The sequence below is a fragment of the Alexandromys fortis genome, unplaced genomic scaffold (assembly GCF_014885135.2).
Source record: "Alexandromys fortis isolate MF-2015 unplaced genomic scaffold, M_Fortis_MF-2015_v1.1 scaffold_175, whole genome shotgun sequence".
Taxonomy (NCBI): Eukaryota; Metazoa; Chordata; class Mammalia; order Rodentia; family Cricetidae; genus Alexandromys; species Alexandromys fortis.
In genome coordinates this window covers 1,642,484-1,655,866 of record NW_026068065.1, presented here as the reverse complement: position 1 = coordinate 1,655,866, position 13,383 = coordinate 1,642,484, and the positions used below count along the sequence as shown (strand labels likewise).

The 13,383-nt window shown below is 44.5% G+C and overlaps 1 protein-coding gene across 1 annotated transcript in view; it reads left to right on the top strand.

The window, feature by feature from the left end:
- Window positions 1-8,436, top strand: part of Snx3 (sorting nexin 3) — a 31,621-nt gene extending 23,185 nt beyond the window's left edge. The window contains exons 2-4 of the mRNA XM_050120523.1: window positions 1,935-2,030; window positions 5,363-5,487; window positions 7,725-8,436. Coding sequence (XP_049976480.1) covers window positions 1,935-2,030; window positions 5,363-5,487; window positions 7,725-7,830 — 327 coding nt within the window. The 3' untranslated portion in view covers window positions 7,831-8,436. The remainder of the gene's footprint in view (window positions 1-1,934; window positions 2,031-5,362; window positions 5,488-7,724) is intronic.
- The last annotated feature ends 4,947 nt before the right edge of the window (window positions 8,437-13,383 follow it).

Here is a 13,383-nt window from a genome sequence, read left to right as displayed (position 1 = left end):
CATCCCGGGCTGATCTTGCACTTGACAATCCTGCTTTGCCTCTTGAATATGAGGATTGCAATTCTTACGTACATATTAAAAATATTTTCTTTTGCTAACTTTTTAAATCATAAATCATTTTAATGGATTAGTAGTTTTTTCTTTCTCTCCTAGGGCTTGAACCCGGGATCTCAACTTTCCAGTTAAGCCCCCTACCACTGAGCTGTACCCCAGCTAATTTTTGTTTGTTTGTTTTTAACATTTGCTCATCCGTGTGTGCTTAATATGCACAGCGTGCCCAGTAGCCCTGTGGAAGTCAGAGGACAGCTCGCAGTAGCTAGTTCTCATCTCTGCTGTGAGTTTCAGGGACTGAATTTGGGCTTGGTAGAAAGTGCACCTTTAATTGCCCATGACCCTGGATCAGACATAGTGCCACACCCCTTTAATCGCAGTGCTCTTGGGAAGCAGATAGGCAGATATCTGTGAAGTCTACATAGTGAATTCCAGGATAGCCAGGGCAACATAGAAAGGCCTTGTATCAACTTTACCCTCACACCCAACCACTCCCTCAAAAGAGTTGGTAAAAATAGCAACAAGTAGCCTTCAAAACTTATGCAGTTCGAAACTTATGTTGCATTGTGACTAACCTCAGCATAGTAGGCATCATTCTTTTTGTTGTTTGTTTTGTTTTTCAGGACAGGGTTTCTCCATGTAGAACTCTGGAGACTGTCCTGGAACTTACTATGTAGAGCAGGCAGGCCTTGAACTCACAGAGATCTTCTTCCTGGGTGCTGGGATTAATGGCAAGCACCACTACACCCAGCTATGTTCTCAATTCTTAAATAAATATGTTCTCTTCCTGTGAAGATCCGGCTCTGTAAGCCTGGTTTACCTACTATAACTTAATTTTAGCCTCACATAGGTGAATATATTCTACCACTGGGCTACAGCCCTTAATCGCATTTTTAAAGATTTGTGTGAATATGGGTATGTGCCCACGGAGACCAGAAGATGGATATTGGATCTCCCGGAGCTCTGTTACACGGGTGGTTGTGAGCTACCCAGAATGGGTGCAGGGTACTAAACTTGAGTCTTCTGCAAGAGTAGTACTTGCTCCTAACCACTGAGCCATCTCTTCAGCCTCCTTAATTGCCCTTTTATGTGGGGGGGGGGCGGGGGGTGGTTTGGCTTTTTTATTTTTTTTATTTATTTATTTTTTTTGGCTCTTGATTTCCTACTAGTGATAATTACAGAAACCACAACACTTTCCCTGACCTTTTTAAAGCATTTTTAAAGAAACTAATTAAGGATAATATTTAAGATTCAGGCAAATGGTCCAGCAAATAAAAGTGATAGCCATTCACTTCTCAAGCCTGATGACATGAATTCAGTTCCCAGAACTCATGCTAAAAAGCTGGATGACATAGTGGCAGGCCCGGTGGAGCCATAAGAATCACTCAAAACTTTCCGGCCGGATAGTCAGGAACACACAGCTTAGAAGCTAAAACAAAAAACCTATCTTAACCACGATAGAAGGAAAGAACTGAGTGTTGGCTTCAGACCTCCATGCTCTACACATGCAAAGCACATGAGTTTCAAGGGAGGCAACGACAAAAAACGAAGGCTGTGTTTTGTACTGGAGATGTGGCTCTGCCCAGCGTACAAAGCTGTGGGCTCATTCCAGGTACTGTAGAAAGAAGCGTTAATGCCCGACCAGGGCAGGACAGTAGCAAGGTCAAGGCCTACCTGGACGGCACAGTGAGTGGTGATCACCTAGTGGATCCTGTCTCCAAATGAACTATGAAAGGAGGGCTGGAGACAGTGGTAATGAGCTTGATTACCTTATAAGAACCGTGAAGCTACTATGCTTGTGATTATTCATGTGACAGACATCGTCTTCCTTCTTGAAAATGCCTTAATGTGCTTCAACTTAGGAGTGACTGTTTTGGTTTCAGACAAATCTTCCTATCTTCAAGCTGAAGGAATCTACTGTTAGAAGAAGATACAGTGACTTTGAGTGGCTTCGAAGTGAACTAGAAAGAGAGAGCAAGGTAAGAAGTATTTATAATGTAGCTGTTCTTTTACTTACAGTGTTAAAGCAGAACATGCCAGTTCTAACTTAGGTCTCCAGACTGCATTTGAAATGGGTGAAAGCCAGAGTAGGACTTGTGTCAATCTCAGGCTGTACCCTGAGAAGAGAACCATCCTCTTTCTTTTCTGCTTAGTAGTGCAGTTAAACCTTTGCTGAGTGACACTTCCCAGTCCTCCTTCCTCTTCCTCTGTCAATATATTTTCCAATTTTGTTTGACTCATAGTCACCATTTTTATTATCCCACATGTATGTAGAAGATTCATAAAATGTTTATCTTACTGTATGATACATCAGTATTCTTTAGATGTACTTGGCAGTGGGTATCAGGGACTGACATACATGTGTGTGTGCTCATGAGGCCAGAATTGGCTTGGCTTTAGATGCCTTCCTCTATCACTTTCCACCCTACTTTTAAGGCATGGTCTCTCCCTGAACCTGCAGTTTGACAGGTTCAGCTAGGCTGGCTGGCCAGCAATCTCCTAGACCCACTTCCTCCATCTCCACGTTCTGGCTTTGTGGGCACTAGGGATCTAAGCGCAGGTTCTCGGGCTACACCTCAGCCCCCAGATCAGGTAAACATTTGTTTATTTTTTGAAGCAGAGTAACCTAGAATGGCCTCTGGGTAGCTAAGGATGACACTGACCTCTTGATCTGTCTCACTTCCTGAATGCTGGAATACAGCCATATGTCATCATACCTAGGTACATGTGCAGTCGGGATCAAGCAGGGCATGTGTATGTGAGGGGAGCACTCTACAACTGAGCTACCTCCCATGCCTAAATTTTAACTGAGGAGCACGATTCACCAGTGCACTGCTGCCTGTATTTTGAAAGACACCATTATCTATTTTGCTAAGAAAATTTTAAGGTTATTTTATTACTAGAATGTAGTAGAATGAAGTTGACTAAAGTAGATGAAAGCTCAGTAAAATAAAAATGGAAGGAAATAAAGAAAAATCCTAAAACTGGAAGAGCGAGGTAGGAAGCAGACCCAAGGGTGTCTGGTGTGCAGTACACATCTGAAGACTGATGAGTCCATAACCGATGGAGACTCGCCCTGTTCTGGGAGTTGCAGATGTAATGCTGAATAAATTAAGATTCAAACTTACTATCATCAATCACCCTTTTAAGAGAAACTTACTAGGCACGTGTTTAATCCCAGCACTCAGGTAGCAAAGGCGGGATTATTGAAAGTTCCAGACCAGCCAGAGCAACATGGCATGACCATCTCCAGAAAAAAAGCATAGAAGAAAGGGGAAAGGGAAAGAAAGAGGTCTGTGGCTAATAATGACCAGTTTCTCCCCAGCTCCTCCTCACCTCTCCCTGAGCAATCATTAATGTTCTTTATGACCTTGCCTGTATAATGGAAGTACAGAATACCTGATGTTTTTGTATGTAGCTTCTCACTTTGCATGTTTTCAAGGTCTTATCTTATTATAACACATATCATACTTGTAAAAAAGATTTTATTTTACATGTGTTTTATTTTGCCTGCATGTATATACTCATCTGGCACTCAGGAGGTCAACTCTCCTGAACTGGAGTTACAGATGGTTGTGAGCTGCTATATAGGTGGTGGGAACAGAACCTGGATCCCCCTCAAGAGCTGCAAGTGCTTTTAGCTGCTGAGCCATCTTTCCAGCCCCTTTATTTTATTTTTATTGCAAAATCGTAGCCTATTGTATAGAAATACCATTTCTTATTAGTCCAGTAGTTTTAAAAGTACTTACAGTGTTCTTTCTAAAGGACCTTACTCAAGGTCCCTTGTTGTGTGTCTGCTCTGCAGTCTGTCTGTGGCTGTTTTACTTTGCACTTACGGACTAGTTAAACATCTTGAGGGTCCAGGGAAGCTTTACTCTCATCATTGCTAAGAGCATTGCATATGGGTTATTCTGTTATAAAGTAAGGCCTGAGGTAGAAACTTAAGTGTCATTCAGTATCTGTATTTGTTTTCAACTATATGTACACACATATACATACACCAGACCACCTCCTTTTTACCCACATGCACAAATACATTCTTGGATTCACAGATTTTAACTTAAGAAGTATTTGTTTGTTAGTTCCAGACAGGGTCTCATGTAGCCCAGGCCTGCCTCAAACTCACTATGTGACCGAAGATACCCCTGAGGTCTTTTTCTCTTTCCTCTACATGTGCCCCATTACTCTTGGCTATAAATTGATAAGAGTTCTGATTAGCTGAGGATGTGTAGCTCTGTTGGTTGAGTGCTTGCCTAGGATGCACAAGGCCCTGATTTAGCCCAGTTCCCAGTAGTGCACAGACCCAGTGTGGTGGCACATGTAGGTCATCCCAGCACAGGAGGACCAGAAGTGGAAGGTTATCCTTAGTACATAGTGAAATTGGATGTCATCCTAGGCTACACGAGACCCTGTCTCAAAAAAGAGGACAGAAAAGAAATTCCAATTGCATCTTTTCTTTCTATTTTTTTTTTGGGGGGGGGGGGGGGGGTCGAGACAGGGTTTCTCTGTAGCTTTGGAGCCTGTCCTGGAACTAGCTCTTGTAGACCAGGCTGGCCTCGAACTCATAGAAATCTGCCTGCCTCTGCCTCCCAAGTGCTGGGATTAAAGGCATGCACCACCACCGCCCGGCCTAATTGCATCTTTTCATACTACTTAAACAAAAACTGTTGGCTGAAATGCTGGTGAGATGCTCAGCAGGCAAAGGCACTTGCTGATGACCTGAGGTCAACCTCAGAAACTCAGGAAGAAAAGAACTGTCTTCTACAAGCTGTCCACCTGAACCTAGTGGACCTCACTCCTGCAGGCAAGATCATTATGTAGCCCTCGCTGGCCTAGAACTCGCTGAGATCCTTTGCCTCCAGGTGCTGGGATTTAAAGCATGTACCACATAACCATGGGTTTATTTATAAATTTTCCTTTTTTAAAAAAATTTATTTTCTGTACATTGGTGTTTTGTCTTGGTTGTCAGATCCCCTGGAATTGAAGTTACAGACAGTTATGAGCTGCCATGCAGATGCTGGGACTTGAATCTGGGTCCTCTGGAAGAGCAGTCAGTGCTCTTAACCACAGATCCATCTTTCACCCCCATAAATTTTCCGTTTTATAAATTTTACATTTATTCAGTGTGTGTGTGTCTGTCTGTGTCCCTGTCCATGTTCATCCAGCCACCTAAATAAATGTGTGTGGGCACATGGATGCCACACTGGGTCCTGAGGTAGATAAGCTCAGGTGGGCAGGCTTGCCACCTCACTCCCTTACTGAGCATCTCCTGGGTCGTCATCAGGAACTCACTCTGTTGATGTTGTTTTAGGTTGTAGTTCCCCCACTCCCTGGGAAAGCGTTTTTGCGGCAGCTTCCTTTTAGAGGAGACGATGGAATATTTGATGACAATTTCATCGAGGAAAGGAAGCAAGGGCTGGAACAGTTTATAAACAAGTAAGTACTTGCTGTTCCTCAAAGAGTGAGGAGAATGGTGCCGTGAGACTTTGATGATACTAGTCATTATTGTAGTATTTTATTTTGTGTGTTTATTTTGGATATTTTGCCTGCATGTGTGTCTGTTCCCAATACAAACTGGGAATCGAACTCAGGTCCTATACAAGAGCAGCCAGTGCTCCAACTGCTGAGCTAGCTCTTCAGCCCTGACTACTTGTCATTTAAATGTTAAGTTTAATCCATGTTGCCTTTCCTTGGGCCATTTCCTGACTTTTAGTATGAAGTGGAAGATCTCCACGTTGAATACCTTGCGGTAAATGCTGACACTCTTGAGTGGCTGAAGTGAGGGTTTTGTGTTGACCCGTGTTTTATATTTGTTGTTCTTTGACAATTTATGCAAATTACATTTAAAATTGCATCATTTGGGCAATAGTTTTACTCATGATTCTGATTTAAGGTATATTCTCATGTGAATAATAAAATGTACAGTACATTTGCAATCATTTTGTTTGATTGCAGGTAGCATTATTACCAGCATGTTTTATGTAAAAGTGTACATTAAAATTTTTTTCATGGCAAAATGTTTTTTGAAAAAAAGTAAGAAAATTTAGAATGGTTTGTCTTTTAGTAACTATTGATAAGCTCAAACCAATATTCTTTTCTTGTTTTTTATTGTTGTTTTTATTTGAGACAGCATCTGCCAGTGTAGTCTTGTCTGTCCTGGAACTCGCTCTGTAGACCAGGCTGACCTCGAACTCAGAGATCTGCCTGCCTCTGCTTCCTAGCACTGGGATTAAAGGCATGTGTTACCACACCTGACTATTTTTTCTTATGTGACCCAGCACTTAAGAAGCTAAACGGAAGTGTTGTAAGGTCAAGCCCCACCGGGGCTGCAGGGAGAAGGAGGAAGGAGGTTGTCCCTGACCTGGGCTGTGGCAGTCCTCCAGTCCTCTGAGTAGTGAGACTGCGTGCGTACCACTGCGTCCACTGTGGTTATGTGCCCATGTTAGGTTCTACAGGATTAGCCAGATCTTAGCACATGCAGCCATGTGAGCACACACATTGATTTTAACTAATGATTTGGTTATGAGCCGTGAACAGAAGTTACCTACTGTAGCACGCAGGTCTCATCGTGTAGCCTAGGCTGTGTAAAAGGTCTCACCGTGTGTCCTAGGCTGTATACACGGTCTCACTGTGTAGCCTATACTGTATACAAGGTTATACAAGGTATACAGGGTCTCACTGTGTAGCCCAGGCTGTACACGAGGTCTCACAGTGTAGCCCAGGTTGTACATGAGATATCACTGTAAGCCCAGGCTGTACACGAGGTCTCACAGTGTAATCTAGACTGGCCTTGAGCTCTCCACAAGGTGCTGAGATGACAGGAGTTCACTATCACATCCCTGCAGTTCCATTTTTGTGAACATGCTCTTTGAGAAGGCACAGCTAAACTTGGACTGAATATAAGTCAGATCACCAGTTACAGAGGAAAACTTAGAGGTGGGGAAAGGGAAGAAGAGGAGAAAAAGCAAAGGACCTAAATGGTTCTGTTTGTTTCTTAGTGTTAGTTTACCATTGAGCTTTTTGTATTTCTAATTCAAAACCTATACCCCGTTTTATTGTTTTATCTCTATATTTGCTCAAGCTAGCCTCAGACTCAGGGCCTCCTCTCCTCGCTCAGTCTTCTCTGTACTGGGATTAAAGGTGTGGGCTAACATGCTGGTTTAGATTCTGTGTCTTTAAAATAGATCCTTAAAATCCAGTGAACTATTCAGTGTAACAATAAAATATCAGTTTCTTAGGCATATACCACCTAGTTGAGAAGCTAAGTGGATGTTCCAGAAACACTACAAAGTTTTAAAAGTTACTTTATTTTTCTGTTGTTGAGTTTACTTGAGTATTTGTATATTTCCAACTCAGTGTATATGTGAAGGTTAGAAGATAATTTGCAGAATCATTGATTTCCTTCTACCATGTGGTCTTCCGGGATTGAATTCAGGTCTTCAGGCTTGGCCAAAGGCACCTTTGCCTGTCGCACTGTCTTACCATCTCGAAAATGTTTTTAAATCCCTTTGTGGACCAAAGGAAAAGACCGGTATTTGATAGCGTAGCTTTATGGGTAGTTCGTAATAATGCTTAGAAATTTTGCATATTTCCTAACCTTAAAATGTGTTTCTTTTGACCCCTACACCATTTTAATAAACACTGGACTAAAAGTTTGTGTTTTTTATTCCCAGGGTCGCTGGTCATCCTCTGGCCCAGAATGAACGTTGTCTTCACATGTTTTTACAGGATGAAATAATAGATAAAAGCTATACTCCATCTAAAATAAGACATGCCTGAGTTTGGAAAGAAGAGGCAAAACGAGACCACTAATGATTGCTCCACACCAATGAAGAAGCTGTAACTAACTTAGCATGCTGCACGGGCGCTGCTCTAACATGCCCTGGGTGTTCCAACACTCACAGGCTCCCTTTCATTTTGTTTTGTTTTGGCAGTTGACAAGAAGTTTTTCATTTGCTTTAGTGAAAACTCCCTCGTTGAGCCTCTCTACCTAATTCTCCTTGTTGCGTCCGTATACACATTGTAGCCTCACAAGCCCCATAGACCAGCACTGTCCTGACTAAAGTCTTGGTCTTATTTGCAGATTCTGTGTCCTGTTTGCTTCTTGAATCTGATTGGCTAGAATCTTTCTCCTCCCCCTTAATGTGTGATGTCACCACTTGGTCCTAATTTATGTGCAGGAGCACGACACTGTTTGTCTCCGGTGCCACACATATGAGGTGTACTTTGTGTGCAGAGTGCGTCTTTCTTCTGGCCTGTAATCCCCTTCACATGGAAGATTAATGAGGGAAATCTTTATATTCTGTATAAAAGCAAAATCAAATTTATATACTAAAATCATTTGTCTAAAAATTTAAGTTGTTTTCAAATAAAAGTTGAAATGCATTTGTGGTGTGCACTGATTGCCTGGCCTCCAGAGCCTGTCCTTTCTTCCATGGCTTTGTGCTTTCCTCCCTCGCTTAGAGGGATTATATACTAATTATATACTTCTTGTTCCGTAACTCCATTCCTCTTCAAACAGTGGTGATATCAAATGCGCCACCACCTCGTGAATGGGGTATTTTCTTAAACAACAGCAAAGTGAGGCTCAGAGACAACATTCCTCAAGGCTTACTGCTGTTGGGAAGGACTGTTTGAGAAATGCTCTGTAGTCTCGGGTCATTCTTCAAAAGGCCTTTTAAGCGAGGCGGTGTCGTGCCTCCCGATTCTCAGCAGTTGTTCCCCGGGCTCCTGGATGGCTTGCTGGGACTTAGCAGACTGCAATGTGTAAAGAAGTCACAGCTGCAGCAGAAGGCCGCTTGTTGCTCAAAACAGTATTTCACAATTTCAGAAAACCAGTTATTTGAACCACTGTGACAAGATGTTATGAAGCGGCTGGGCATGGTGGTGAACACCTAGAATCCCAGAGTTATTCTGGCTACATAGCAAAACTCTCTTTCAATCACAGAAGAAAAGTATGTGCCATGGGGGTCGAGAGATGGCTCTGTGGTTAAGAACTTGCTGCTCTTCCAAAGGACCCTGATCTGGTTCCCAGCACACGTATCCAGCAGCTCACAGCTGCCGGGAATTCCAGCTCTGGGGGATCCAACACCCTCTTCTGACCTCCAAGGACTCACTCATGCATAGCGCCCAGAGACACATGATTTAAAATAAAAATCAGTTATCTTTTAAAAAGATTAATAAGGTGACTGGGAAGATGGCCCAGTGGGTAAGGACTAGAGTTCCAATCTCAGAACCCATGTAAAACCCATGTGGGTGTGTTGCTGCCTGTAATCCCAGCACACAGGAAGTGAAATGCCCCATATATATGTACTTATACATACATGCACACACTATATATATATAATATTGGAGGGTAGTCAAAGAGGGGACCCTAGCTTTGACTTTGGGTCTCCACATTTCTATACACACATGCTCGTTGCACCCATACACAGATTCTAACATATACATGAACACCACAAAGTTATAAAAATAACGTGCAGAATTGATTACCATGAGCCAAGTATTAATGTCAAGGCTGTCAGTGTTTGCTAGACAACATAGAAATAAGGGGCTAATGGCTCATCAGGTAATATACTTATTGTAAAGCTTGGGGGGGGGTCTAAGTTTGATCCTTGGGACTTGCGTGGTATAGGAGGAGAGAGCCCACTGCTACCTGCTGGCCTCTGACCACATGTTCACATGGTAAGTTCACGCTTAAGTGCACAGGCAAAATTTGAGGTTAAAAAAATTCAGAATGGAGCCGGGCATGGTGGTACATGTTTAATCCCAGCACTCAAGCAGAGGCCAGCCTAGCCAGGTGACACCCAGGAAACAAGTAGGGATGATGCCTTTCACCTCCCCTCCCCTCAGTGGGGGCATTGTGAGCTGTCACAGCTGAGAAATGGAGTCCTCAGGGGTCATCAGTACAGCAAGCCTGCCATGCACAGGGCAGTCTTCCTCACCAGAAAGAAAGTATGGCTGTCTCCACTCGCTGGAACTCTCAGTTGTGAGCCTCGAAAAGAAGGGGTAATGTGTTTTAGGGTGGGAGTACTGCTTGCTTGTTTCTAGTCTTTCATCTTTTCCTCAGAATAAGCATGCTCTTGAGAAGTCAGAGGGCTTGCTTGTTTTGCTCAGGCCTTTTCTTTAAGACTCTGTGCGCGCATGCGCACATGTGTGTCTGCATATCAGTGCAGTGCCTGTGGAGGAAGTGTGTGTGCGTGTTTCTGCCTGTCAGTGCCGTGTCTATGGAGGATGTATGTCAGCTGCCTTAGGCTGGAGTTACAATTCCCTGACCTGGGTCCTGGGAACCAAACTCAACTCCTTTGGAAGGACAGTCCATTCTCTTAACTGCTAAGCCATCTCTCCAGCTCCTAGAAAAATCAGAGGTTTTAAAGTGGGCACGAAGTTGTTTGTTCCAATTAATAACCTTTTTGCCTAATGTACGAGGAACTTTTCAACATTGTCTCCTAACTAAGACTGTAGTCGGTAGTAAAACTACACCTTGAACCTTCGACAGTAAAATGCGGGTGCTGTTAATTCTAACTACATGGAGAAGAGCCCCAAAGGCCCAAGACTCCCCAACACACTTTATGTGGGTTCCAAAGCCTTGGGTGGGTACCTCTGTCACATTCAGGCCCTGCCTACCCAGTTATCCCTTGTGCTCACTTCTGCCTGCTGCAGTCAGTATCAGCAAGGCCTTTAATAACTCGTAGGCCTGTTGGGAACAGTAGTTTGTTTGTTTGTTTGTTTGTTTGTTTGTTTGTTTCTTTCTTTCTTTCTTTCTTTCTTTCTTTCTTTCTTTCTTTCTTTCTTTCGTTTTTTTTGTATACAACATTCTGCCTCCATGTATGCCCGCATGCCAGAAGAGGGCGTCAGATCTCATTACAGATGGTTGTGAGCCACCATGTGGTTGCTGGGAATTGAACCTCTGGACCTCTGGAAGAACAGCCAGTGCTCTTAACCACTGAACCATCTCTCTAGCCCAGGGACAGTGGTTTCAAATGTCCCCGATGGGTTTATGTCTTGAGTTTTGTTCCCCAACTGTTGATGTTAGTGGATTTTGTGTTTTGGTTGGGTGGGAGGTCAGGGGAGATATCAGCAAGTGTGTTCCTAGCGGCTGGAATTAGGTCAGTAGGGGCTTGCTCTTGAAGGTTATTAGGCCAGTCCCTAGTTCAGGAGCTCTGTGCTTCCCAGGGTGGCTGTGTGAGTGGCCAGTGCCATTGTGAGGTCTCTGCTACCAGAATACCACTGCCTTCCCCAACACAACAGACCCATGACCCTTGCGGCCCCAAGTCAGACCCTTTTAGCCCTTAATGAAGTTGTTTCTCTGAAGAACTTTGGTCCTAGGGACATGAAAACTATTAACAGGATTTACTGGAAATCTGTGGAACAGCAGCTTCTGGGATGTGGAAGAACTTCCTTGTAGCTGACCAAATTCTGGGCTTGGAGATTGTTGCTCACTTGGTGGAGTCCTGGCCTAGCACTCGGGAAGCCTTGAACTGCATCCTAGTAATTGGTCTCACAGCCTCTTGCAGTACTGGCATTTGGTTTCTTGTTTGGGTGTTTTGCCACCAGGACCCTGTGGTTGGGACCTGGGGTATTTTGCTATGTTCCCTCTATAGGAGCAAAAGCAAGAAAGCCCGTGCAAAGAGGCGCAAGGCCCCTGAGCCAGTACAGATAAAATGCATTGGTGTTGTGGGAGGACAGATAGTACGGCGTGCTGTGGCCTGAAGATTACATACTCGGTGCTTGCTGGTGTTGATTAGTACAGCACCCAAGTGTTCCTTTGGGGAAGGCGTCCGAAACTGTTTTAGGATAGAGTATGGCCCCAGTGTTTCCAATGTGCTCGCTATGAGTACAGAATCCCGTATAGGTAGCATTCCCCTTGACAGATGAGGACAGGCTCCCGAATTTCCTTGACTGGGCTCAGGATGGGTGACTGGCTGAAGATGCCTACATCAAAGGGCCCCCACACGGTGACCTGTTCTGTGAATGAGGGCCTTGGCTTTCCATGCAGTTTCCAGAGGCCGCCAGTCTGAGCAGAGCATGAATGAAGAGGACATGAATGTGTGGGTTTGGATTTAAGTTTGGCTTCAAGTGAGTAAACATTACAGGACTCCCCAGGAAATCCTCAGATAGGTTGGGCACTCGCCTGAGAGGAGAGACCCTATGATGTTGGCAGTATTTGAACCACATTTGGCCAACTTCATCTTTAAAAATCAGGAAATGATTTTGTTAATTATGGTGTATATTGGGTGAAGCTTCTCCTCTTCTGAACTCAGAGAATACGGCCTTGGTCTGGAGCCCAGGAGCCCAGCAACCCCAGAAGGGCAATGAGAGCCTCCTTCACGGTCGGCACGTGCTGTGGATGGCAGTGGCCCTGACAACTGTCCTTGAGTGATGCCAGTCCTTTCCTCAAGGAGAGTAAACAGCATATGTGAGGACAAGAAAGGGACACGGGACCAAGTGGAGGGACAGGGGTGACTGCTCAGAGGCGAGCTGCTGGGGAACATGTAAGTTGGCACGCGTCCAAGCAGAAGAACCTGGAGACGCATGGGGTTGGGGTAGCTCCATAGTAGAGCACTTGCCTAGGATTGATCTGTCACACACACCCCAAAACAAAAAGCTGGACCAAATCAGCCCTTCCTTGGACCCCTCAGAATTAGGGTTCCAGAGCAAATTATCTCCCCCAGGGTCTCCCGGGGTCGCTCATCTAAGAACTAACTGCAGTCAGACTGCTGGGAGGGGTCACAGGAGCTAGAACCTGGTTAAGAACTGAATCAGATGGCTTCACGTGGTAGGGAGCTTGCTGCAAAGTCTGACTACGTGAGCTCAAGCCCTAGGACTCCCATGGTAGAAGGGGAGAACTGACTTCCCCCAAATTGTCCGTTGATCTCCACATGTGTGCATACGTGCAGTCACATGCAAGTAAATAGTGTGGATTTTGTGTGTGTGTGTGTGTGTGTGTGTGTGTGTGTGTGTGTGTGTGTAGAGTGTTTGTATTACCCGGTGCAGCGTGTCTGGCAAAAGGAACAAGTTTGGCCTGAATGGAAGAAAATCAGTCAAAACCAGAGAGGTGCATCACAGGCGTTTAGGGATATCGGCTAGAAGTCTCAGATTAGTGAGTTAACCGTTCTCGTGGGAAAGGCGGACAACACGCAAGTGTGGGTGGGTAATACAGAGAGAGCGAAACTTAGACTTTGCCAAGAGAAGAACTGGGAGGAATTTTACTTCGACCAAGGTCACATGGCCAGTAGAAAGGGAAGCCCTAGTCTTGGGGACCCTCAAGCCTGCACCTGTACCACGCGGCAGACACTGCCTCTTAACGCAGGAGCATCTTAACGCAGTTTG